The 26,225-nt window shown below is 42.5% G+C and overlaps 2 protein-coding genes across 2 annotated transcripts; both read right to left on the minus strand.

Annotated features, from left to right (window-relative positions):
- Positions 1-1,277: 1,277 nt before the first annotated feature.
- On the minus strand, positions 1,278-10,345 carry LOC306927435 (uncharacterized protein). Its single transcript, XM_079507178.1, has 6 exons — positions 10,025-10,345; positions 8,188-8,268; positions 7,954-8,074; positions 7,224-7,325; positions 5,649-5,738; positions 1,278-3,745 (listed from the first exon to the last, which is right to left on the minus strand). Exons 1-6 carry the CDS (start codon positions 10,265-10,267, stop codon positions 2,604-2,606), a joined length of 1,779 nt encoding a protein of 592 aa, XP_079363304.1. The 5' UTR covers positions 10,268-10,345; the 3' UTR covers positions 1,278-2,603.
- Positions 10,346-16,512: 6,167 nt separating this feature from the next.
- LOC306927434 (uncharacterized protein) lies at positions 16,513-25,175 on the minus strand. Its single transcript, XM_079507177.1, has 6 exons — positions 24,864-25,175; positions 23,636-23,716; positions 23,402-23,522; positions 22,634-22,735; positions 21,001-21,090; positions 16,513-18,981 (listed from the first exon to the last, which is right to left on the minus strand). The coding sequence occupies exons 1-6, from the start codon at positions 25,104-25,106 to the stop codon at positions 17,840-17,842; spliced, it is 1,779 nt and encodes a 592-aa protein (XP_079363303.1). The 5' UTR covers positions 25,107-25,175; the 3' UTR covers positions 16,513-17,839.
- Between the last annotated feature and the right edge of the window lie 1,050 nt (positions 25,176-26,225).

Here is a 26,225-nt window from a genome sequence, read left to right on the forward strand (position 1 = left end):
GTGCAGTTGTATATGGGGGAGCTGCTGGGATCGGATCACTACAGGGTATGGAGCCCAAATAAACAACTACACTTTAGAAACAAGAGGGTTTTGTTATGTTGTCATTTTTGCTATATTTTGTATGCCTGAGTTTTTTTGATTGATTGAAATATTTTTTTTTTAACAGTTTGCAGTATTACAGTACTACATTTCAAGCACAACTCAATACAAAGACTTAACAGTGAGTGGACGACCCAATAAAGCATTACACTTGTTTACAAGAGGGTCCACCTTGTTCAATTCATCAAAACATTTAGAGACGTGGGTTGATACTGAGGCCTAATCAGATGTTTCATTTGTGATTTATTGTTAGGCCTCATACACACCTATCAAACACACGTTGTGTATTGTCTGTTTAATGGCCACTAGCCGCAATTTGCAACTCTAGATTTATTTTATAGTGGGATGAATCTAGAGTTGCAATACCCCCCATTGACTCCCCACTCATCCAATTTGTGTTTGCGATCTAATTGTATTAAACGATCAAACTCACAAACATTGCAGCTCTAGGCCAAGCTTGAATTATCCTCTTTCAATCTGCCGTAGACATGTTATGAGCTACTTTGTCAAGAAATTCTGTGCAAGTGATTCTTTTTCTAAGTGTTGGAGTTTGGAAGCGCTCGTCGTAAGTCACTGAACGGCCCTGCGTGCCATCTGTTTCGCATTTGCACATAATGCAGGAGGCAGCAGCGCGACCCCTTAATAAAAACGAGTGCTTCCAAACTCCAACACTTAGAAAAATAATCACCTGCCAGAGGATGTCTTGACATGCCTTAATGTCAAGCCCTGAGCAGTAACAAATTCCAAATCTAAATCCGACATAAGTGCATATATCTGTGGGGTATCCCGGCATCCTAGGCAAGATCACCCACCGGTGCCTTTTTAAAGAAAAAAATCACACCTGTGTGAACTGAGTGGTGCAACTCCCCTCTCCCTCTGTCATTAGCAGGCAACAGTGCAGCACTATCTCTCTCTCTGTTTCTGGCACAACAGCGCCACTTTTGCCCCTACTGGTACTCAGTCACATAGGTGAACCAACACATAGGTTAACACGGACATTGCTGTTCCTTGGAGTGGTTGCACCACTCAAAAATATTTTTACTGATGATTATGCATTACACCACTACCTACATAGCCTATGCAGCGCAACACTACATTGCATCGTGTTATACATTTTGCACAGAGTAAGACATGTTTTTATGAACAAGTTCAATAGCCAAAAACAATACTCAGTGAAGCATTTTCCAAAACATTTAATTAATTCCAAACCTTTTCCCCACATCCTCGTTTCAGAGAACTTACTTGACTCAGTGAATCTCTTGTCACACTATTTTTCAAGGTTTTTCTCTTGTGTGGACACGCAGATGTTAGGGCATTAACCAAACGTGATTTTTGATAGTCGACACGAATACCATCAAAATCGATTTATAGTAGATTAGTCTGCGGTAAAATATGATATTTTTTTCCATCCAATCAAGCATTAAAACATCGTGTTCTGAAACGGCCAGTGCGAGTGAAGGATTAACTGCAAAACAGAGCCGGTGAATGCAGGCCGAGTGGAATAGTAAGAGAGTGGCGACACGCTTTGATCTCACCACAAAGCGGGTGCTATGGGCTATAGTTCCAAACATTGGAACTATCCCATTGAGATATAATGAGCACTTCCGCATTCCATTGTTACAATGGGAGTCAACGCTAGTGCCGCCACTCTCTTACTAGATTACGCTGAATGCCGCTCTGATTGGCCGAAATTCACATCAGCTGTTAAAAGTCAAGTCAAAGTTGCAAGTCCACAATGTTTTTAGAAGGAGCTACAAGCTAGGAGGAGGTTATGATTACATACTAGGCTTGCTAGCTAGCAGGCTTGCCAGGCTATGAATCAGATGATCAACTACTTCACTCCATCGCGACTATTATAACTATGATCGCGCGGCATAGCTGTTTGTTTTTAATAATGCCGCACGCCTGCACTTTTGTTGGATAAGCATGAAGAAAGATTAATAAGAAAAAGAAACATGAAATCACGGCAAGAGCTACTGTCGTTTGACTGTCACCAAACTGGATATTATTGGGCAGAGTGAGGAGGGAGTCGAGGGACTCCTGCTACACTACTGTACCGGACGAAACGACGACACGTCTCCAATCTAACTTGTTGAACAAACTACAGTAATAAACTCACCAATAGTAAAAGTATTTACACACTGTAGTTGTCCCCATTGAGCGTATGAGGCATATGCTGTTTGAAAATCTGTCTTAAATGCTATTATGCTGCCAGTGCCACCGCACCTACACGAGTGACGGTGACGACAAAACCCACGTACAGTCGGCTTGTATATGATATGAAAACAATCAGCCAGGAATGGATTAGTACTTAAATTGGAGAACTACCAACAAAACAACAGAGCTCACAGCTGCATGTCTGCTGTAAAAAAAAAGAAAAACAAAATATTAAAAAAATATTAAAAATAATATTAACGATTACTCGATTTTTGATTTACAGTGTCGACTACCGTTTTGCTAGTCGACTAATCGATTTTTATGTTAATGCCCTAGCAGATGTACATTCAGATTACTTGACTGCAAGAAACTTTTTTCACAATGTTTACATTGGAAGGGTTTTCTCCAGTGTGGAGACGCTCGTGTCTCCTCAGGTGACTTGACACTATGAAACACTTGTCACAAAATTTACAGTGGAAAGGTTTTTCTCCAGTGTGTATACGTTGGTGCTTCTTCAGGTAACCTGACTCACTGAAACTCTTGTCACAATGTTTACAGTGAAAAGGTTTTTCTCCAGTGTGGATAAGATAGTGTTTCTTCAGATTAAATGAATTACTAAAACTCTTGCCACAATATGTACATAGGAAAGGTCTTTCTCCAGTGTGGACATACTGGTGTGTCTTCAGTTGACTTGAATGACTGAAATTCTTGTCACACTGCTCACACTGGAAAGGTTTTTCTCCAGTGTGAACACGCTGGTGTTCCTTTAGGTGACTCAACGAACTGAAACACTTGTCACAATATTTACACTGGTATGGTTTTTCTCCAGCGTGGACACGTTGGTGTGTCTTCAGTTGACTTGAATAACTGAAATTCTTGTCACACTGCTCACAGTGGAAAGGTTTTTCTCTAGTGTGGACACGTTGGTGTGTCTTCAGTAGACTTGAATGACAGAAATTCTTGTCACAGTGTTCACAGTGGAAAGGTTTTTCTCTGGTGACGTGGACACTTTGGTGTTCTTTGAGCATACTTAACACACTGAAACTGGCGTTACACTGTTTACAGTGAAACGTTTTTTCTCCACTGTGGATACGCTGATGTATCCTCAGGCTACTCGACTGACTGAAACTCTCGTCACAGTGTTTACAGTGGAATGGTTTTTCTCCGGTGTGGACACGCTGGTGTCTGTTCAGGGAGTCCAACAGACTGAAGCTCTTGTCACAATGTTTACAGACGAAAGGTTTTTCTCCAGTGTGCACACGCTGGTGTCTCCTCAGGTTCTCTGGCAGGCTGAAACTCATGTCACAATGCACACAGAGGAAAGGTCTTTCTCCAGTGTGAACACGCTGGTGTCGTGTCAGCGTACTTGATCGGCTGAAACTCTTGCCACAGTGTTTACAGATGTAGGCTTTCTTTCCTTTGACAGTCCGCCGACGTTTGTTTTTGTGGCTCGTCTTGACCGGAGTCTGGGAAGACTGGGAGATCACACCTAAGACAAGAGGGAAAGAAGAGACAGCGATGGGGGAAGAAGTGGGAAGAAGAGGAACGCCAGGTTAAAAATGGTGATACAGCCCTACAGCTTCCCCGTTAATATTCCAGATATTTTATTTGTCATCTTTCTCTTTTATTCCACAATGTAGTCGTTATGGCAACTCTCAGGTTACCCCGCCTGTCCCGGTCTTTAAAGCTGACAAGGGATGTCCAGGTCGGCCCAACGGGTCAGGATGCTAGGGTTCCAGAAGTTAATTAACGTTAAATCATGAAGCTGAGAAACAGCCTGTCAAAAATCGGTTTAATCTCACACAGATCACACTCACAGACCCATTTCAAGACGCGTCACCTCATACAGAGCCACACCATAAAAACAAACAGACATTTAAGGCTTTCGTTTCATGTCCTTCTTAGTGACTTGCTGTGATTAGTCTACTTTTGAGTGGACATACCATACATAGATATACACACATGTATAGTTATTAGGGATGGGCAAATTAATCATCATATCGTTTTTTTATAAGTTGAAGTGCCTTTTTCAGAATGATATATGGTAAATGGTGCATTTATATAGCACCTTTATCCAAGGCACTTTACATAGATTGTGCATTACATTCACCCATTCACACAAACATTCATACACCGATGGCGGCGGAAACCATGCAAGGTACCAACCAGCACTTTAGGAGCAACTAGAAAAAGTGCCCTTCTGGGCACAGGTCTCCACCAGGAAGGTTAGGACTGTGTGAGATGTTTGGCAAAATGTTTAGGAGTAATATAAATAAGTAATATGTTTGCCTTTGATGGCAATTGGATGATTTGAGGCATTTTGTTCCAAAAATGTGTTTTGCAAAAATCAACCTGTTGGTGGCGCTATAACAGGCCAATGTGAAAAGGGTGGGATATATTCCTCAGCCTAGTAAGAAAATGTGTGAAAGATTTGACGTAAATTGCATGCTGCATTCATGATTTGAGGCTTTTGTTCAAAACGGGGCAATCTTGCAAACTGTGAAAGCCAATTATAGCCAATTAGGATGGAATATAAAATATCGGACAGATCCGACTTGAGCACATGACCATAGAGATACTGTGTAACGATTTTTGAGATTTTTGGACAGAATCTGGAGGAGTAATATCCAAAAATGTGTTTTACAAAAGTCGGCCTCCTGGTGGCGCTATAAAAGGCAGATGCGGAAAATGCAGGTCAAAGGTTTGTCCTTGGCCTCTAGGGAGTGTGCATGCAACGTTTCACGCAGATCGGTGCAGTTTTAGGTAAACAATGTGAAAAGCTGCCTCATGGTGGCGCTATAACAGGCCGTTCTGGAAAATGCGGGGCAGAGGTTCATCGTTGGCATCCAGGGAGTGTGTGTGCAAAGTTTGGCATCGACCAGGTTAACGGTGCCGGAGATTAGCTGGTAACGGACGGACGGAAGGAAGGACGGACGGACGGACACACACACGGACGGAGTGCAAAACATACTCTCTCCCCATGCCTTCGGCCTGGTGGAGACAATTAGGGGTTCAGTGTCTTGCTCAAGGAAACTTCGACACTAACTCTGGGGGAGCCCGGGCTCGAACTGGCAACCTTGCGGTTATCATCCAGCCACTCTACCCCTGAGCCACCGCCGCCCTTCTATAATAAAGAATTAGATCATATCGACATCGGTTTATATTGGTTATCGGCCATAACAGCAATTAATTATATTGGATACCGATATCGGCCAGAAATGTCATATCACCCACCCCTAATAGTTATATGGGGCAGTTTTCCTTTTGAATTGCATTTGCACAGATATTTAAATGATAGCTATATACGCATCATATTATGATGACATGGTAGTGAAAATGAGATATTGTCACAGTTCTACAACAGAAACAACAACAGAGCACATGAAACGTACTGAGTGGGTGGTCTTCAGGTTTCTGTTTAATAGACATGGCCGAGTCTGGAGAGTTCATCTTCACCTGCAGCCTGGACTCGGCAAACTCATCTGAAATGAAGGACATTTAATTTACTTTAACTGGAGACCTAGAGTTGTCAAGAATAACAATATTTGTAATATTGGATTATATACACATGTATATAATATATCTCTGCTGTCAGGAGGAAATCTCATAACTCCAAAATGTTCATTTTTTTCAGGAAATTAAGAAAACCTTATATTTTTTAAAACAAAGCAATACAGCCTCATCAAAGTTGGTTTATATATTGTCAATTACTTCCATGAGAGGGGGAGAGGTGGTGGAGTTAGTTGCTTTAGCAGACATTTTGAGGGTCCAATGGAGTTAAGGTTTTGTCCAAAGCACTTTTTACTACTTTCCATTGGTTCAATATTTTCAAAACAACACACAGACGTAAAGGGTGTTCAATAGCACTGATTTATGCCAACAAAAAAAACAAAAACCTCAAAAATTTAGTTATGAGGTTTCCTCCCAACAGCAACGATAATACTTTAGTTTTATGTGTGATCTTGTTGTATCTGGACATTACAAATGGGTTGTTATGATGCTGGCTGGATAGTTAACGTACAAAGTATTCCTGGTGCCCACTGTTTTGGTACCTGGTTTTACCGGGTGACTACTCTACTGAGGGGCCCACCAAGTGCCTGGTGCTCATTCTTCATGTAATTCTAGGGGTGCAGCTCACAATGCTGCATTTGACACCAATAGTAGTACCACGTTTAACCAGAGGATGGCAGCAACGATACAGCAGATCTCAAATAGCATCATTAGTCATTGATTTATGCCAGTGCTTCTCAGACCTTTTTGCCAATTGAAAAACTCTTTGCAGATTGAGTCAATCTTGCCTTACAGCTGCAATGTTGGTGAGTTTAACATCATTTAAAACAAGCAGCTCTGACTTTTCTATTTGGATGAATGGGCTGTCAACGGAGGGTGTTGCAACTCTAGATTCAACCCATTATAAAAAAGTCTAGTGTTGCAAATTGCAGCTATAAAACATTGATTTAACTAGTTACTTTACAACAATACAGCATACAACAAAACAATATATACCCTATACATGTTGTGAGTAAATGGTGGAGTCACCCGAGGCAACATTGGAGATGTTGAACCCTGCAAAATGTTAAACCCAGGAATCAGGAGCTCCAGAAGACGACTGTCTTTGTGATGAGTGTCACAGGCCCTTCCAAACAATTTTGATGTGAACATTTAATACATTACACAACCATTGGGGGCAATACAATACAAGACTTTGTAAGTGTAAGTTTGTAGTTGCTACATGTCTGTCACAGTCTGTGATCATTTCCTTAATTGTTTTGGCCTTTGTACAAATATTTCAGTAGTCCTTTATGCATGTTGCTCTGGAATACATTTCACTGAAACATGAAGGCATTATTCTTTTGAGAGTACCTCTAGGCAACCATGTGATCACCTGCTTGGTTATTGTATAGTGAAAATTAGATGCTGTCAGTTCTACAACAGAAAAAGACAATTATAAGACACATGAAACTTACTGAGGTGTGGGTGGTCTTCAGGTTCCTCCTGTTTAATAGAAATGTCCCCGGTTGTGTCTGGAGAGTTCATCTTCACCTGCAGTCTGGATTCACCAAACTTGTCTGAAATGAAGGCATTGAATAAGGACTTTAATAACTTGAGAAAGGTAAGGCAAACTGGTTTAAGCAAAATTCTCCCCAAAAACGAGCTCAGTGGCCTTGTGGTTAGAGTGTCTGCCCTGAGACTGGCTTGTTCGAAACTGGCTGGTTCGATCCCCGGCCGGGTCATACCAGACTCTAAAAATGGGACCCAATGCCTACCTTGCTTGGCACTCAGCATCAAGGGTTAGATTTGGGGTAGGTCCCTGCGACATACTAGCGCCATGTCCAGGGGGTGTACTTGCACATCAAAGCTGCCTCATGCTACAGAAACAGGAGATAGGCTCCTGCCCTATGGGCCTCATGGCTCGGCCGGGCTTCATGACATCATGGCTCGGAGAGCTTACTTACTTTACAATTATTAAAGTAAGTCATTTAAGTATTAAAGTCTATTAAAAGATAGACGCTACAGACTTTGATGTGTAGAGTTAAGTTGTAGAAATGGTTTAATGTAAAACAGAGGAAGCACGGGGTGTGAAGTGCAGTTCCAACCTTTAACTTTAAAACAAGTAACAGCTGGTCGTGGACTGCTAATTTGGTATTCTTTGGAGGTGGGAGAAAAGCTATGAGGGTGTGCAAAAACGTTCAATACCTATTTCCATGTAAAACCTTGAATCTCTGTCATCCAGGTCATAGGATGACAATGATCGTGTAGGATCAGTTTGTGTTTCAGTGTTTGGCCTTGAGGGGGCGCTACCAGACTGCATTCTCCCCTGTGGAAATAAAAATAAACTGTGCTTACATTGTTTTAGTTATCCTTTTTCAAAATAAACCAAAAACAATCAAATCAAACTGTCGATTTGAAGCAGAAAGTAGTTAAACGTACATGATCTTCATTTCCTAGTTGCAGGACTGGATATGGGTGCTCTTTCGTTGGCCTGCCATCCGGGAAGTGTACTCCACACACCTTAAGTTAAGATAGAATAATGAGGATGAATAGTAAATACTGGTACCACACAACTCAATAATACATACAAATACTGCCCACTAAATGGTTTCATTTCATGTCATAGACATCCATTTCATGGGGAGGGCGTAGCTAATCAACATTCAGCCACTGTCCATTTAAGCCCAGGCAGAGTGGTGTCCATTTGGTCAACTTTTTATGAAATTTAAAATACTTGTGGGCTCGCTGCAGCAGCAGTAGCTGTAGATATCCTCATCATCATGGCAGCCTTGAAAATGAGCATCCGTTGTCCTTCATTCATTTTCTCTCCCTTTGCACACAATAGTCTGAGACCCTACCCCAAACTCTAACCTAAGCCTAACCGAATGCAGAAGCCACGGGTGAGTTTTAACCGGCCACATATGTGTCTTAACCGGCTAACGCATGTCGGAGCCACGGTTGAGTCTTAACCGGCTACATGCTGGTCTTAACCAGGGCTAACACCATATGACGTGACTACCCCTCTGTCACACTTTCTTTGACTATTCGAAAAAAGCCCATATACAATGCAATGCCTTGTGAGCTTTTGCTATTTTGGAAAAGGCTTGACAATCTTTGGAAAATGTGAGTGCTTTCACTTTGGTCCAATGTACTATTGTACTATGATGAATTGAACATGGACCCCTATTGTAAACAAGTGTAATGCTTTATGGTGTTAACAGTTTTGTATTGGTTGTGCTTGAAATGTACTGTAATTCTCCAATCTGTTAATAATTCAATCAATCAATCAAAAATACTGCACTTCCCTTAGCCCCTCTCGGAACCCTCGTAAAAGGTTTCTGACATTAATGTCAGAAACCTTTTACGAGAGTTCCAAGAGGGGCTACACTTCCCTGTGCTTGTCCATGCAAACTGTTAAAAGTATTAAATCAATGAATAAAACAGTTACAGTGACCCACGGTCCGGACATGTGATCCCAAACTCTGTGGGTCGGGATGGCCCACTGATCCAACCGGACTGGTCCATCGATTCGGAACCGACCCGTTGGAACAGCGGCCCTCCTGGCCAATGGGCTAGCTGCTACATATGCTAACATTATGAGTGAGTAACTAACCTAGCCCTGAAACATGACTGCCATGATAATCATCATGACAGTCATGACGCAACTGCAGCCTGTTTTACGCGATCGCTACATTTACAGTCCAAACGTGTATATAAACATTCCGTTTTCAAATATAAAGTACTCACAATTTGTCCCACGGGTGTTAGAGATTTGTTGGTACAGCGATTAGCATTGCTGCATCTCGCGTTGTTTAATAAAAACCATTTTTATCCGAGCTGTTTTTTTGCCATTGGCTTACAACTACGCGCCCCTATCGGTCGGGAGGAGTGTGGCAGTTTGAAACACTGGGTGTGTTCGATATAGGCACGCTGACAGCACTGCCAATACAGACTAATAGGCGAGTGCGCTCCCGGTGTGCAACTTTGTATTTCCCAAACGAACCCCGTTTGAGAAAAGTAGCCGGGGAGCTCGGATAAAAATGCTTTTTATTAAACAACGCGGGATGCAGCAATGCTAATCGCTGTACCAGCAAATTTCACCCGTGGGACAAATTGTGAGTACTTTATATTTGAAAACGGAATGTTTATATACACGTTTGGACTGTAAATGTAGCGATCGCGTAAAACAGGCTGCAGTTGCGTCATGACTGTCATGATGATTATCATGGCAGTCATGTTTCAGGGCTATAACTAACCAAGCGTTTCCAAAACCTACCTGGCTGTTCTTTGTGGGAACAAAGTCTTTTATTATGCTGATATTTTGGATCCACTTCTGGCGAACATCTCTGTCCTCTGCACGCCCAGGGAATCTGTGTAAAGCGTATGGCCTGAGGCATGGACACTCGTCATGAAGTAGAGGTGTGTGGATTTCACATTCGCTCTCTCTCCAAAGCTGAATTGTGCCACTACTGTTGGAGCAGCCATGAACTACACAGGTTCGTCCCGATTTTCTGTACATCTTCGTAAAGTTAGCGGTAGTAAAAAGCAGGTAAGGTGAGCTGAGCAGAGGGACACACCAGCCACCATATTGTTTTAATGGTATGACAAATGCATTGTGGGTAACTATGTTCTTCAGCTGACCAGTTTGTCTTCTTCTTCTTCTTCTTGTGATTTCCGGCAGACTAGATGCCTTCCGGCACATTGCTGCCTCCCACTGGTCGGGAGTATACCTCCTTTCTGTCCATTCTAACTCTATGGTAGCAGTCGTGTTGCTGCCATTAAATTAAGCACCGCTTTTACAGTCTTTGCCTGGTTCTCTGTTGGGTTGAGGAGACTCTTGAGCGTCACATTGTTTGTGTGGTCACTTGCCACTGATGCATACAGCAGCTCTCTTTCTTCAGAGTACCGGGTGCACTCCATAAGCACGTGTTCCACGGTTTGATCTTTTTTGCATGTGCTGCACAGTCCATCTTGGTGCTTCCCCATTTTTGACAAGTCCCATGCCAGTCCACAGTGTCCCAACCTGAGTCTTGTCATTGTCACGGTCTGCCTTCTCTCTGCCCCAAGGTAGCATGCCCCTTTTTTGACACTGTTCTGGATCTTGAAGTAATGTCTTCCTTTCTTTCCCCTTTCCCACTGTTCCTGCCAGCCTGCTGTTATTTCCCTTTTGATTATAGATCTGCACTCGTATGCTCCTATTGCTACATTTATGTCTACTTCCCTACATAGTGACTTTTTCGCTGCCCTATCTGCCATCTCATTCCCTTCCACCCCCACATGGGCTGGTACCCAGAGGAAACCTACTTCCCCTCCTACTTTCTCAATCTTGTAAAGGTGGACCAACAGCTCCACCATCAGGTCTGACCGAGCTCCCAGCTTTCCTTCCCCCATGTTCATAAGCACAGAGGCAGAGTCCGAGCATATGACCACCTGTCTAGGCTCCACCTCCTCCACCCACTTCAATGCCCAGATTATTGCCATCAGCTCTGTTGTAAATACTGACACCCCCTCGGACAGCCTCTTATTTACAGACACCTCTATCTTAGGGATTGTATACGCAAACCCAGCCTTCCCTGATTTAGGATCTTTGGACCCATCCGTGTATATTTGAAGGTGATGTTCCCAGGTGCTTTCTAGCCTTCTAGCTACCATGTCGCTGTAGTACGTGCTGCCCTGCTCTTTTATTGCCTCGAGTAGGCTTAGGTCTATTACTGGTGTCGGTAATAACCATGTCGGTACCACTGGCCAGTGCACTATAGGGGCCAGCCCCACCGCCCCCAACTCCAGCTTCTCCATCTCCTTATTCTTTTTGAAGATGAAACACTCTTGCTTGCCTTTAGCCCCTCCCCACTCCCATGCGTCTTGCAGCACTGCTTTAGCTGGGTTTTCCCCTAGGTGTCCCCTGTGTTTACTTATGTATTGCATAGCCAGCTTTGTCCTTCGCATCTCTAGTGGAGTCTCTCCCATCTCAATTTGTAACGCTGGTATTGGGGTTGTGCGGCGGGCTCCACAACACACTCTCAAAGCCTTTGCCTGTACTACCTCTAACTTATTCAGGTGACTCTTGGCTGCTGTTCCATAGCACAGACATCCATAGTCTATCTTTGACCTGACCATTGCTCTATATATCATTATTTGTGTTAGTTGGTCTGCTCCCCACGAGCTCCCAGAGATACACCTCATCACATTGATCACCTTTTCACATTTGCATGCAATGCTGTCTATATGCTTTTTCCAATTCAGCCTTTCATCAAAGTGAACTCCTAGCAGTTTGAACTCCTTGACCCTCTCTATTTCCTGCCCATACATACACAGGCCATCTCCCTTGTTTCTCTTATTCCCGAAGACAACATATTTTGTTTTTTACACTGATATCTTAAACCCCCACCTATTTCCCCAGTCAGTTATTTTGTGTATAGCTCCCTGCATACTCTTTGTTATAAAATTAATGTCTCTGCCTCTTTTCCAGACAGCTCCATCATCTGCGAACAGGGACAGACCAAATCCTGGCCCTATATCCTGAAATATGTCGTTGATCATTACATCGAATAGCACTAGACTGATTACACTCCCCTGTGGCGTTCCATTGTCAATGCTGGTCCCATCTGATAGGGCCTCCCCCACTCTAACCTGTATTACCCTGTTCTTTAGGAAGTCCTGAATCCAATTTAGTAGGCGCCCTCGAATTCCTGCATCATATAGTTTTATGGCTAGTCCCTCTTTCCACAACATGTCATAGGCTTTTTCAATGTCCAAAAACATTGCCACCAGTCCCTACTTGTTTATCATGGCCTTCTTTATATCCGACTCCAAGGATATCACAGAGTCCATGGTGCCCCTACCTCTACGGAACCCACTCTGTACTGGGCTAAACCACCCCTGCTTCTCTAGTTTATATACTGTTGTCATTTTTGCTATATTTTGTATGCCTGAGTTTTTTGATTGATTGAAATATTTATTAACAGTTTGCAGTATTACAGTACTACATTTCAAGCACAACTCAATACAAAGACTGTTAACTCTTTGAGCGTTTCAAGGATTTCTATATAGTAGGTAGACTTCTCTATGGCCAGAATGGCGTTTTTGAATGATTTATTGAGAAAGCTTGACTTGTCTGCTTACAGGAAAAAAATGAACTGAGTTGATAAAATGTTTAGTTCTTGTGTTGGAAGCCATTTAAAAGAGCCTGCATTTACACTGTTTTCTGTTTCTAGGACAACCAAAAAAAGTTATGGCCATTTGAAGTTTTATTTTCTAAATAACTTTTTTTCTGCTGGGCGTACACACCCATGCCATATCTCATTTTAAAGGGTGAGTTGTCTAGTTAAAAAAAGAAAAAGAAAAAAGTTTCTCACATGTACCACTGTAGATATTTTGCCATCTATAAATAGCATGGTCAGTCATGATCAATCTGACCTATCCAGCTAAAAGTCCCCATAGCTCTGAAATTGGAACATCATATAAACTCAATTCTTTTTTGGGGTAAAATTAGACATTCTAACGCACATTTTGATATATACCATGTTTACATAGTCTTACCAGTACCTTGTCTATTCATGCATGTATCTCAAAAACCTGTTATGAAGAAACACAGTTTTGATAAAAAACACATCCAAGGACATTGTTTTGATATGACTTGGTGCCCATGATATGTATCAAAATATAGACTTGAATGTATACTGTATTATAAAAAAGAAATTGAGTTATTACCATCTACCGTTACAGAGTAAATCACAGTTGAAACTTGCTTAGTCATATACAATAAACCTCACAATAGTCATGACAGGTCTAACTCATTGTAAAAGCGTCTTTTATTTTTTACGACTACTAACATAATAAAATGATAAATATTACAGAAAATAAATAGGCCTACATACAAAACAGTTACTCCTCCCCTAGCTCTGATCCATAGCTCTAAATGCGCATTTAGAGCTATGGATCAGAGCTACTCCTCCCAAATGTCCCCAAACCCAGTCCTTGACGGTGTGTGTGTGTGAGTTAACCTGACTCCGCCATATGGGGCAGCAGAGTGTACACTGTGTTCCCCCCTCCTGCTCCCATCTGGGAACTCTCAGGCAGACTTGATGCCCGGCCACAAAACGGCCTGGCCAATCAGCAGCAGCTTCTAGCAACTTCTAGCAGCAGCTTCTAGCTGCTGCTGATTGGCCAGGCCGTTTTGTGAGCAACTTCGCTTCTAGCTGCTGCTGATTGGCCAGGCCGTTTTGTGGCCGGGCATCAAGTCTGCCTGAGAGTTCCCAGATGGGAGCAGGAGGGGGGAACCCAGTGTACTCTCTGCTGCCCCATCTGGCGGAGTCAGGTTATGTGTGAGTAGGCTAAATAAAAAAAACACCCAAAAACTGCCCCCCCCTGAAATGAATGAATGAATGAATCCGGTTCAGTGTCGGAGAACGCCATCGCAGTCTTGACTCTTCATCCTCCTCCTCCTCCTCCTCCTCATCTGATGCCAGTTCTAAATATATAAAAAGAAATAAACATTTTAGCTGTAGTCAGTGCACGCTACTATTACATGGCGTTTTACCCGGCTGCTGGCGATCAATGATTTTATTGTGCAGTGTCTTTGTGGGCCGAGTCGTGGCATGACAAATACAAATAGATGCTTGTATAAGTAGTATCACGATAAAATAATATGGCAACGTTAGAATGAAACACCAATGAGTGATCGGTGGTAATGTAGCTAGCTGCCCAGGGTATATCCAGCACCATTGCGTCGCAATCATCCAGCAACATTGGTACTGGCTATTGCCCGGGCTTGTGGCCCGGCCAATAGCCAGTACCATTTGTGCAGTGTTTGTTAGCAACTACTACTAGCCAACAGCCAGTGGAATGTGGTGACGTGATGGTGCTGGATATACGCTGGGCAGCTACATTACACGCGATCACTCATTGGTGGTGTCATTCTAACGTCGCCATATTATTTTATCGTGATACTAATTATACAAACATCTATTTGTATGCCACGATGCCACGATTCGGCCCACAAAGACACAGTACAATACATTCATTTGATCAGATGTTTTTGTTAGCTACGTCGATCACCTATAGTACCGACCCTTGTTATATATTCTCCGACTATGCATGTCACGATGACTAAACCAGTTAGATCTATCCATATATGGTTCTACCACATCTATCTGATATCAGCACTAGGTCGGCTCGGGCCAAATATAGGGATCGTCTTACTAGACATGTCATATTAGGGCATTTTCGAATACAATAAAATTACCTTTTAGCGAAGGCATCAGCCTTGGTGGTAACTCCGGTGGGGAGAAGAAAAAACATTGCACACGTGTAATCCGCGAGGGTGGATGTTGCAGCCCGGCCAACGGTCTGGGACTGGAGAATGCCACTGGACACGGATGGATCATTTTTCAGATTGTTTTTTTTGCGGCGACTGCAAACCTGGCTGAAAAACTCTTCCTCCAGTGCCCACCTCGGAGGAGTCAACCAACCCCCCTGTTCACTGGGGGCTGGGCGTCAGTTTCCAATAGGAAAGCATACACGTGTGTCACGTGACACGGGAATTCTGGGAAATGTAGTTGATATTTATGCTCAATACTATATACAGAGGTGCGGACCGAATTAATATATTGGTATTAATAAAAAAAGAGAACTACGGAAAATCACGTACAGGGCAGAAAAGACTAATGCAAAACTCCACGTGTTTTCCAGTAGTAATCTGTCTAAGGGTTAACTGTGAGTGGACGACCCAATAAAGCATTACACTTGTTTACAAGAGGGTCCACCTTGTTCAATTCATCAAAACATTTAGAGACGTGGGTTGATACTGAGGCCTAATCAGATGTTTCATTTGTGATTTATTGTTAGGCCTCATACACACCTATCAAACACACGTTGTGTATTGTCTGTGTTTAATGGCCACTAGCCGCAATTTGCAACTCTAGATTTATTTTATAGTGGGATGAATCTAGAGTTGCAATACCCCCCATTGACTCCCCACTCATCCAATTTGTGTTTGCGATCTAATTGTATTAAACGATCAAACTCACAAACATTGCAGCTCTAGGCCAAGCTTGAATTATCCTCTTTCAATCTGCCGTAGACTTTCTGTCAAGAAATTCTGTGCAAGTGATTCTTTTTCTAAGTGTTGGAGTTTGGAAGCGCTCGTCGTAAGTCACTGAACGGCCCTGCGTGCCATCTGTTTCGCATTTGCACATAATGCAGGAGGCAGCAGCGCGACCCCTTAATAAAAACGAGTGCTTCCAAACTCCAACACAGAAAAATAATCACCTGCCAGAGGATGTCTTGACATGCCTTAATGTCAAGCCCTGAGCAGTAACAAATTCCAAATCTAAATCCGACATAAGTGCATATATCTGTGGGGTATCCCGGCATCCTAGGCAAGATCACCCACCGGTGTCTTTTTAAAGAAAAAATCACACCTGTGTGAACTGAGTGGTGCAACTCCCCTCTCCCTCTCTGTCATTAGCAGGCAACAGTGCAGCACTATCTCTCTCTCTCTCTGTTTCTGGCACAACAGCGCCACTTTTGCCCCTACTGGTACTCAGTCACATAGGTGAACCAACACATAGGTTAACACGGACATTGCTGTTCCTTGGAGTGGTTGCACCACTCAAAAATATTTTTACTGATGATTATGCATTACACCACTACCTACATAGCCTATGCAGCGCAACACTACATTGCATCGTGTTATACATTTTGCACAGAGTAAGACATGTTTTTATGAACAAGTTCAATAGCCAAAAACAATACTCAGTGAAGCATTTTCCAAAACATTTAATTAATTCCAAACCTTTTCCCCACATCCTCGTTTCAGAGAACTTACTTGACTCAGTGAATCTCTTGTCACACTATTTTTCAAGGTTTTTCTCTTGTGTGGACACGCAGATGTTAGGGCATTAACCAAACGTGATTTTTTATAGTCGACACGAATACCATCAAAATCGATTTATAGTCGATTAGTCTGCGGTAAAATATGATATTTTTTTCCATCCAATCAAGCATTAAAACATCGTGTTCTGAAACGGCCAGTGCGAGTGAAGGATTAACTGCAAAACAGAGCCGGTGAATGCAGGCCGAGTAGAATAGTAAGAGAGTGGTGACACGCTTTGATCTCACCACAAAGCGGGTGCTATGGGCTATAGTTCCAAACATTGGAACTATCCCATTGAGATATAATGAGCACTTCCGCATTCCATTGTTACAATGGGAGTCAACGCTAGTGCCGCCACTCTCTTACTAGATTACGCTGAATGCCGCTCTGATTGGCCGAAATTCACATCAGCTGTTAAAAGTCAAGTCAAAGTTGCAAGTCCACAATGTTTTTAGAAGGAGCTACAAGCTAGGAGGAGGTTATGATTACATACTAGGCTTGCTAGCTAGCAGGCTTGCCAGGCTATGAATCAGATGATCAACTACTTCACTCCATCGCAACTATTATAACTATGATCGCGCGGCATAGCCGTTTGTTTTTAATAATGCCGCACGCCTGCACTTTTGTTGGATAAGCATGAAGAAAGATTAATAAGAAAAATAAACATGAAATCACGGCAAGAGCTACTGTAGTTTGACTGTCACCAAACTGGATATTATTGGGCAGAGTGAGGAGGGAGTCGAGGGACTCCTGCTACACTACTGTACCGGACGAAACGACGACACGTCTCCAATCTAACTTGTTGAACAAACTACAGTAATAAACTCACCAATAGTAAAAGTATTTACACACTGTAGTTGTCCCCATTGAGCGTATGAGGCATATGCTGTTTGAAAATCTGTCTTAAATGCTATTATGCTGCCAGTGCCACCGCACCTACACGAGTGACGGTGACGGCAAAACCCACGTACAGTCGGCTTGTATATGATATGAAAACAATCAGCCAGGAATGGATTAGTACTTAAGTTGGAGAACTACCAACAAAACAACAGAGCTCACAGCTGCATGTCTGCTGTAAAAAAAAAAGAAAAAAAAAGAAAATCATAAAAAATATTAAAAATATTAACGATTACTCGATTTTTGATTTACAGTGTCGACTACCGTTTTGCTAGTCGACTAATCGATTTTTATGTTAATGCCCTAGCAGATGTACATTCAGATTACTTGACTGCAAGAAACTTTTTTCACAATGTTTACATTGGAAGGGTTTTCTCCAGTGTGGAGACGCTGGTGTCTCTTCAGGTGACTTGACACTATGAAACACTTGTCACAAAATTTACAGTGGAAAGGTTTTTCTCCAGTGTGGACACGTTGGTGTGTCTTCAGGTGACTCGAGTGGTTGAAACTCTTGTCACACAGTTGACACTGGAATGGTTTTTCTCCAGTGTGGATAAGCTGATGTTCCTTTAGACGACTAGACACCATGAAACACTTGTTACACTGTTTACACTGGAAAGGTCTTTCTCCAGTGTGGACACGTTGGTGTGTCTTCAGTTGACTTGAATGACTGAAATTCTTGTCACACTGCTCACACTGGAAAGGTTTTTCTCCAGTGTGAACACGCTGGTGTTCCTTTAGGTGACTCAACGAACTGAAACACTTGTCACAATATTTACACTGGTATGGTTTTTCTCCAGCGTGGACACGTTGGTGTGTCTTCAGTTGACTTGAATAACTGAAATTCTTGTCACACTGCTCACAGTGGAAAGGTTTTTCTCTGGTGTGGACACGTTGGTGTGTCTTCAGTTGACTTGAATGACTGAAATTCTTGTCACAGTGTTCACAGTGGAAAGGTTTTTCTCTGGTGACGTGGACACTTTGGTGTTCTTTGAGCATACTTAACATACTGAAACTGGCGTTACACTGTTTACAGTGACACGTTTTTTCTCCACTGTGGATACGCTGATGTATCCTCAGGCTACTCGACTGACTGAAACTCTCGTCACAGTGTTTACAGTGGAATGGTTTTTCTCCGGTGTGGACACGCTGGTGTCTGTTCAGGGAGTCCAACAGACTGAAGCTCTTGTCACAATGTTTACAGACGAAAGGTTTTTCTCCAGTGTGCACACGCTGGTGTCTCATCAGGTTATCTGGCTGGCAGAAACTCATGTCACAATGCACACAGAGGAAAGGTCTTTCTCCAGTGTGAACACGCTGGTGTCGTGTCAGCGCACTTGATCGGCTGAAACTCTTGCCACAGTGTTTACAGATGTAGGCTTTCTTTCCTTTGACAGTCCGCCGACGTTTGTTTTTGTGGCTCGTCTTGACCGGAGTCTGGGAAGACTGGGAGATCACACCTAAGACAAGAGGGACAGAGAGACAGCGATGGGGGAAGAAGTGGGAAGAAGAGGAACGCCAGGTTAAAAATGGTGATACAGCCCTACAGCTTCCCCGTTAATATTCCAGATATTTTATTTGTCATCTTTCTCTTTTATTCCACAATGTAGTCGTTATGGCAACTCGCAGGTTCCCCCGCCTGTCCCTGTCTTTAACCCATTTTGACCTGAGATCAGATTCTAAAAATGTCTTCTACATCCTGAAAGTTTTCTGAAAAAGCTATGTTTCTATGTCGTTCTTCGATTTTTCAAAAATAGCAGACCTACAAGCTCGTAGTGCGGCACTCAGTGCCGCGCTATGAGCTTGTAGATCTGCTATTTTTCAATAGCTAAAGCATAACGCTAACACCAAAAGGGGTTCCCGCCCAGAATGGGTTAAAGCTGACAAGGGATGTCCGGGTCGGCCCATTGCCCACAGGCAAACGGGTCAGGATGCTAGGGTTCCAGAAGTTAATTAACGTTAAATCATGAAGCTGAGAAACAGCCTGTCAAAAATCGGTTTAATCTCACACAGATCACACTCACAGACCCATTTCAAGACGCGTCACCTCATACAGAGCCACACCATAAAAACAAACAGACATTTAAGGCTTTCGTTTCATGTCCTTCTTAGTGACTTGCTGTGATTTGTCTACTTTTGAGTGGACATACCATACATAGATATACACACATGTATAGTTATTAGGGACGGGCAAATTAATCATCATATCGTTTTTTATAAGTTGAAGTGCCTTTTTCAGAAGGATATATGGTAAATGGTGCATTTATATAGCACCTTTATCCAAGGCACTTTACATAGAACAGGTCTCCACCAGGAGGATAGGACTGTGTGAGATGTTTGGCAAAATGTTTAGGAGTAATATAAATAAGTAATATGTTTGCCTTTGATGGCAATTGGATGATTTGAGGCATTTTGTTCCAAAAATGTGTTTTGCAAAAATCAACCTGTTGGTGGCGCTATAACAGGCCAATGTGAAAAGGGTGGGATATATTCCTCAGCCTAGTAAGAAAATGTGTGAAAGATTTGACGTAAATTGCATGCTGCATTCATGATTTGAGGCTTTTGTTCAAAACGGGGCAATCTTGCAAACTGTGAAAGCCAATTATAGCCAATTAGGATGGAATATAAAATATCGGACAGATCCGACTTGAGCACATGACCATAGAGATACTGTGTAACGATTTTTGGACAGAATCTGGAGGAGTAATATCCAAAAATGTGTTTTACAAAAGTCGGCCTCCTGGTGGCGCTATAAAAGGCAGATGCGGAAAATGCAGGTCAAAGGTTTGTCCTTGGCCTCTAGGGAGTGTGCATGCAACGTTTCACGCAGATCGGTGCAGTTTTAGGTAAACAATGTGAAAAGCTGCCTCATGGTGGCGCTATAACAGGCCGTTCTGGAAAATGCGGGGCAGAGGTTCATCGTTGGCATCCAGGGAGTGTGTGTGCAAAGTTTGGCATCGACCAGGTTAACGGTGCCGGAGATTAGCTCGTAACGGACGGAAGGAAGGACGGACGGACGGACGGACACACACACACACGGACGGAGTGCAAAACATACTCTCTCCCCATGCCTTCGGCCTGGTGGAGACAATTAGGGGTTCAGTGTCTTGCTCAAGGAAACTTCGACACTAACTCTGGGGGAGCCCGGGCTCGAACTGGCAACCTTGCAGTTATCATCCAGCCACTCTACCCCTGAGCCACCGCCGCCCTTCTATAATAAAGAATTAGATCATATCGACATCGGTTTATATTGGTTATCGGCCATAACAGCAATTAATTATATTGGATACCGATATCGGCCAGAAATGTCATATCACCCACCCCTAATAGTTATATGGGGCAGTTTTCCTTTTGAATTGCATTTGCACAGATATTTAAATGATAGCTATATACGTATCATATTATGATGACATGGTAGTGAAAATTAGATATTGTCACAGTTCTACAACAGAAACAAAAACAGAGCACATGAAACGTACTGAGTGGGTGGTCTTCAGGTTTCTGTTTAATAGACATGGCCGAGTCTGGAGAGTTCATCTTCACCTGCAGCCTGGACTCGGCAAACTCATCTGAAATGAAGGACATTTAATTTACTTTAACTGGAGACCTAGAGTTGTCAAGAATAACAATATTTGTAATATTGGATTATATACACATGTATATAATATATCTCTGCTGTCAGGAGGAAACCTCATAACTCCAAAATGTTCATTTTTTTCAGGAAATTAAGAAAACCTTATATTTTTAAAACAAAGCAATACAGCCTCATCAAACTTGGTTTATATATTGTCAATTACTTCCATGAGAGGGGGAGAGGTGGTGGAGTTAGTTGCTTTAGCAGACATTTTGAGGGTCCAATGGAGTTAAGGTTTTGTCCAAAGCACTTTTTACTACTTTCCATTGGTTCAATATTTTCAAAACAACACACAGACGTAAAGGGTGTTCAATAGCACTGATTTATGCCAACAAAAAAACCAAAAACCTCAAAAATTTAGTTATGAGGTTTCCTCCCAACAGCAACGATAATACTTTAGTTTTATGTGTGATCTTGTTGTATCTGGACATTACAAATGGGTTGTTATGATGCTGGCTGGATAGTTAACGTACAAAGTATTCCTGGTGCCCACTCTGTTTTGGTACCTGGTTTTACCGGGTGACTACTCTACTGAGGGGCCCACCAAGTGCCTGGTGCTCATTCTTCATGTAATTCTAGGGGTGCAGCTCACAATGCTGCATTTGACACTAATAGTAGTACCACGTTTAACCAGAGGATGGCAGCAACGATACAGCAATGACCCATCCAAGTTGCAATGCAAAGACAGCATTTCATACAGATGACAATTCATTTGATCTCAAATAGCATCATTAGTCATTGATTTATGCCAGTGCTTCTCAGACCTTTTTGCCGATTGAAAAACTCTTTGCAGATTGAGTCAATCTTGCCTTACAGCTGCAATGTTGGTGAGTTTAACATCATTTAAAACAAGCAGCTCTGACTTTTCTATTTGGATGAATGGGCTGTCAACGGAGGTTGTTGCAACTCTAGATTCAACCCATTATAAAAAAATCTAGTGTTGCATATTGCAGCTATAAAACATTGATTTAACTAGTTACTTTACAACAATACAGCATACAACAAAACAATATATACCCTATACATGTTGTGAGTAAATGGTGGAGTCACCCGAGGCAACATTGGAGATGTTGAACCCTGCAAAATGTTAAACCCAGGAATCAGGAGCTCCAGAAGACGACTGTCTTTGTGATGAGTGTCACTGGCCCTTCCAAACAATTTTGATGTGAACATTTAATACATTACACAACCATTGGGGGCAATACAATACAAGACTTTGTAAGTGTAAGTTTGTAGTTGCTACATGTATGTCACAGTCTGTGATCATTTCCTTAATTGTTTTGGCCTTTGTACAAATATTTCAGTAGTCCTTTATGCATGTTGCTCTGGAATACATTTCACTGAAACATGAAGGCATTATTCTTTTGAGAGTACCTCTAGGCAACCATGTGATCACCTGCTTGGTTATTGTATAGTGAAAATTAGATGCTGTCAGTTCTACAACAGAAAAAGACAATTATAAGACACATGAAACTTACTGAGGTGTGGGTGGTCTTCAGGTTCCTCCTGTTTAATAGAAATGTCCCCGGCTGTGTCTGGAGAGTTCATCTTCACCTGCAGTCTGGATTCACCAAACTCGTCTGAAATGAAGGCATTGAATAAGGACTTTAATAACTGGAGACCTAGTGGTGCCAAGAATAACGATATTTATAATATTTGAGAAAGGTAAGGCAAACTGGTTTAAGCCAAATTCTCCCCAAAAACGAGCTCAGTGGCCTTGTGGTTAGAGTGTCTGCCCTGAGACTGGCTTGTTCGAGACTGGCTGGTTCGATCCCCGGCCGGGTCATACCAAAGACTCTAAAAACGGGACCCAATGCCTACCTTGCTTGGCACTCAGCATCAAGGGTTAGATTTGGGGTAAGTCCCTGCGACATACTAGCGCCATGTCCAGGGGGTGTACTTGCACATCAAAGCTGCCTCATGCTACAGAAACAGGAGATAGGCTCCTGCCCTATGGGCCTCATGGCTCGGCCGGGCTTCATGACATTATGGCTCGGAGAGCTTACTTACTTTACAATTATTAAAGTAAGTCATTTAAGTATTAAAGTCTATTAAAAGATAGACGCTACAGACTTTGATGTGTAGAGTTAAGTTGTAGAAATGGTTTAATGTAAAACAGAGGAAGCACGGGGTGTGAAGTGCAGTTCCAACCTTTAACTTTAAGTAACAGCTGGTCGTGGACTGCTAATTTGGTATTCTTTGGAGGTGGGAGAAAAGCTATGAGGGTGTGCAAAAACGTTCAATACCTATTTCCATGTAAAACCTTGAATCTCTGTCATCCAGGTCATAGGATGACAATGATCGTGTAGGATCAGTTTGTGTGTCAGTGTTTGGCCTTGAGGGGGCGCTACCAGACTGCATTCTCCCCTGTGGAAATAAAAATAAACTGTGCTTACATTGTTTTAGTTATCCTTTTTCAAAATAAACCAAAAACAATCAAATCAAACTGTCGATTTGAAGCAGAAAGTAGTTAAACATACATGATCTTCATTTCCTAGTTGCAGGACTGGATATGGGTGCTCTTTCGTTGGCCTGCCATCCGGGAAGTGTACTCCACACACCTTAAGTTAAAATAGAATAATGAGGATGAATAGTAAATACTGGTACCACACATAACTCAATAATACATACAAATACTGCCCACTAAATGGTTTCATTTCATGTCATAGACATCCATTTCATGGAGAGGGCGTAGCTAATCAACATTCAGCCACTGTCCATTCACTTGGTTCCATTTAAGCCCAGGCAGAGTTGTGTCCTTTTGGTCAACTTTTTATGAAATTTAAAATACTTGTGGGCTCGCTGCAGCAGCAGTAGCTGTAGATATCCTCATCATCATGGCAGCCTTGAAAATGAGCATCTGTTGTCCTTCATTCATTTTCTCTCCCTTTGCACACAATAGTCTGAGACCCTACCCCAAACTCTAACCTAAGCCTAACCGAATGCAGAAGCCAAGGGTGAGTTTTAACCGGCCACATATGTGTCTTAACCGGCTAACGCATGTCGGAGCCACGGTTGAGTCTTAACCGGCCACATGCTGGTCTTAACCAGGGCTAACACCATATGACGTGACTACCCCTCTGTCACACTTTGACTATTCGAAAAAAGCCCATATACAATGCAATGCCTTGTGAGCTTTTGCTATTTTGGAAAAGGCTTGACAATCTTTGGAAAATGTGAGTGCTTTCACTTTGGTCCAATGTCCAAGGTACTATTGTACTATGATGAATTGAACATGGACCCCTATTGTAAACAAGTGTAATGCTTTATGGTGTTAACAGTTTTGTATTGGTTGTGCTTGAAATGTACTGTAATTCTCCAATCTGTTAATAATTCAATCAACAATACTGCACTTCCCTTAGCCCCTCTTGGAACCCTCGTAAAAGGTTTCTGACATTTGGACGTTTAAGGTAAACATCCAAATGTCAGAAACCTTTTACGAGGGTTTCAAGAGGGGCTACACTTCCCTGTGCTTGTCCATGCAAACTGTTAAAAGTATTAAATCAATGAATAAAACAGTTACAGTGACCCACGGTCCGGACATGTGATCCCAAACTCTGTGGGTCGGGATGGCCCACTGATCCAACCGGACTGGTCCATCGATTCGGAACCGACCCGTTGGAACAGCGGCCCTTCTGGCCAATGGGCTAGCTGCTACATATGCTAACATTATGAGTGAGTAACTAACCAAGCGTTTCCAAAACCTACCTGGCTGTTCTTTGTGGGAACAAGGTCTTTTATTATGCTGATATTTTGGATCCACTTCTGGCGAACATCTCTGTCCTCTGCACGCCCAGGGAATCTGTGTAAAGCGTATGGCCTGAGGCATGGACACTCGTCATGAAGTAGAGGTCTGTGGATTTCACATTCGCTCTCTCTCCAAAGCTGAATTGTGCCACTACTGTTGGAGCAGCCATGAACTACACAGGTTCGTCCCGATTTTCTGTACATCTTCGTAAAGTTAGCGGTAGTAAAAAGCAGGTAAGGTGAGCTGAGCACAGTGAGCAGAGGGACACACCAGCCACCATATTGTTTTAATGGTATGACAAATGCATTGTGGGTAACTATATAGGCCCAATCCCAATTGCCTCCCTCAATCCCTGAGCCCTGAACCCTCATTGATTTTAGTGACGTCAGCTGTAAATGCTTGAGGGTGAGAGGTTGCAAGGGCTCCAAATTGTTGTGAAAGGAATGGGACAGCACTTTGAAGATGAGTCCGCCATTACTTTGCATCACTTTATAAAAATTGTCCTTATTCACAGCCAGTGCCTACATGACATGACATGTCTATCATGTCTATTTTAGTATTTAAGCTGATCGTTTTATTATTAGTTTCATAAATACACTTTCCTGTGTGATAGGGGTTGTAATATTCATATATAATACTATTCATTATAAATTGCATTTCCATATTCTTTTACTTTGCTCATTAGTCATTTGTCATCATATTTCCCTTATTATTATTGTTATTAAATATATAGCCTATCCTTCCATTCCGTCTCCCTTTGAGAACAGTGAGAAAGCACTATTGTGTTTGTTGACATTCTAACCGCGATACATAACTAATTTGCATACTTAAATGATTGACGTTCGGAGGATCCCCCTCATTCCCCTGGTAACGCTATGAACTGTGGGTAATTTCTTTGCCAAAGTCAGCTAAAGTCAGCATCGATGCTGACTTTAGCAGAAAAACGAGTGCTTCCAAACTCCAACACAGAAAAATAATCACCTGCCAGAGGATGTCTTGACATGCCTTAATGTCAAGCCCTGAGCAGTAACAAATTCCAAATCTAAATCCGACATAAGTGCATATATCTGTGGGGTATCCCGGCATCCTAGGCAAGATCACCCACCGGTGCCTTTTTAAAGAAAAAATCACACCTGTGTGAACTGAGTGGTGCAATTCCCCTCTCACTCTCTCTCTCTCTCTCTGTCATTAGCAGGCAACAGTGCAGCACTATCTCTCTCTCTCTGTTTCTGGCACAACAGTGCCACTTTTGCCCCTACTGGTACTCAGTCACATAGGTGAACCAACACATAGGTTAACACGGACATTGCTGTTCCTTGGAG

This window comes from Electrona antarctica, assembly GCF_951216825.1.
Source record: "Electrona antarctica genome assembly, chromosome: 8".
NCBI classification, from domain to species: domain Eukaryota; kingdom Metazoa; phylum Chordata; class Actinopteri; order Myctophiformes; family Myctophidae; genus Electrona; species Electrona antarctica.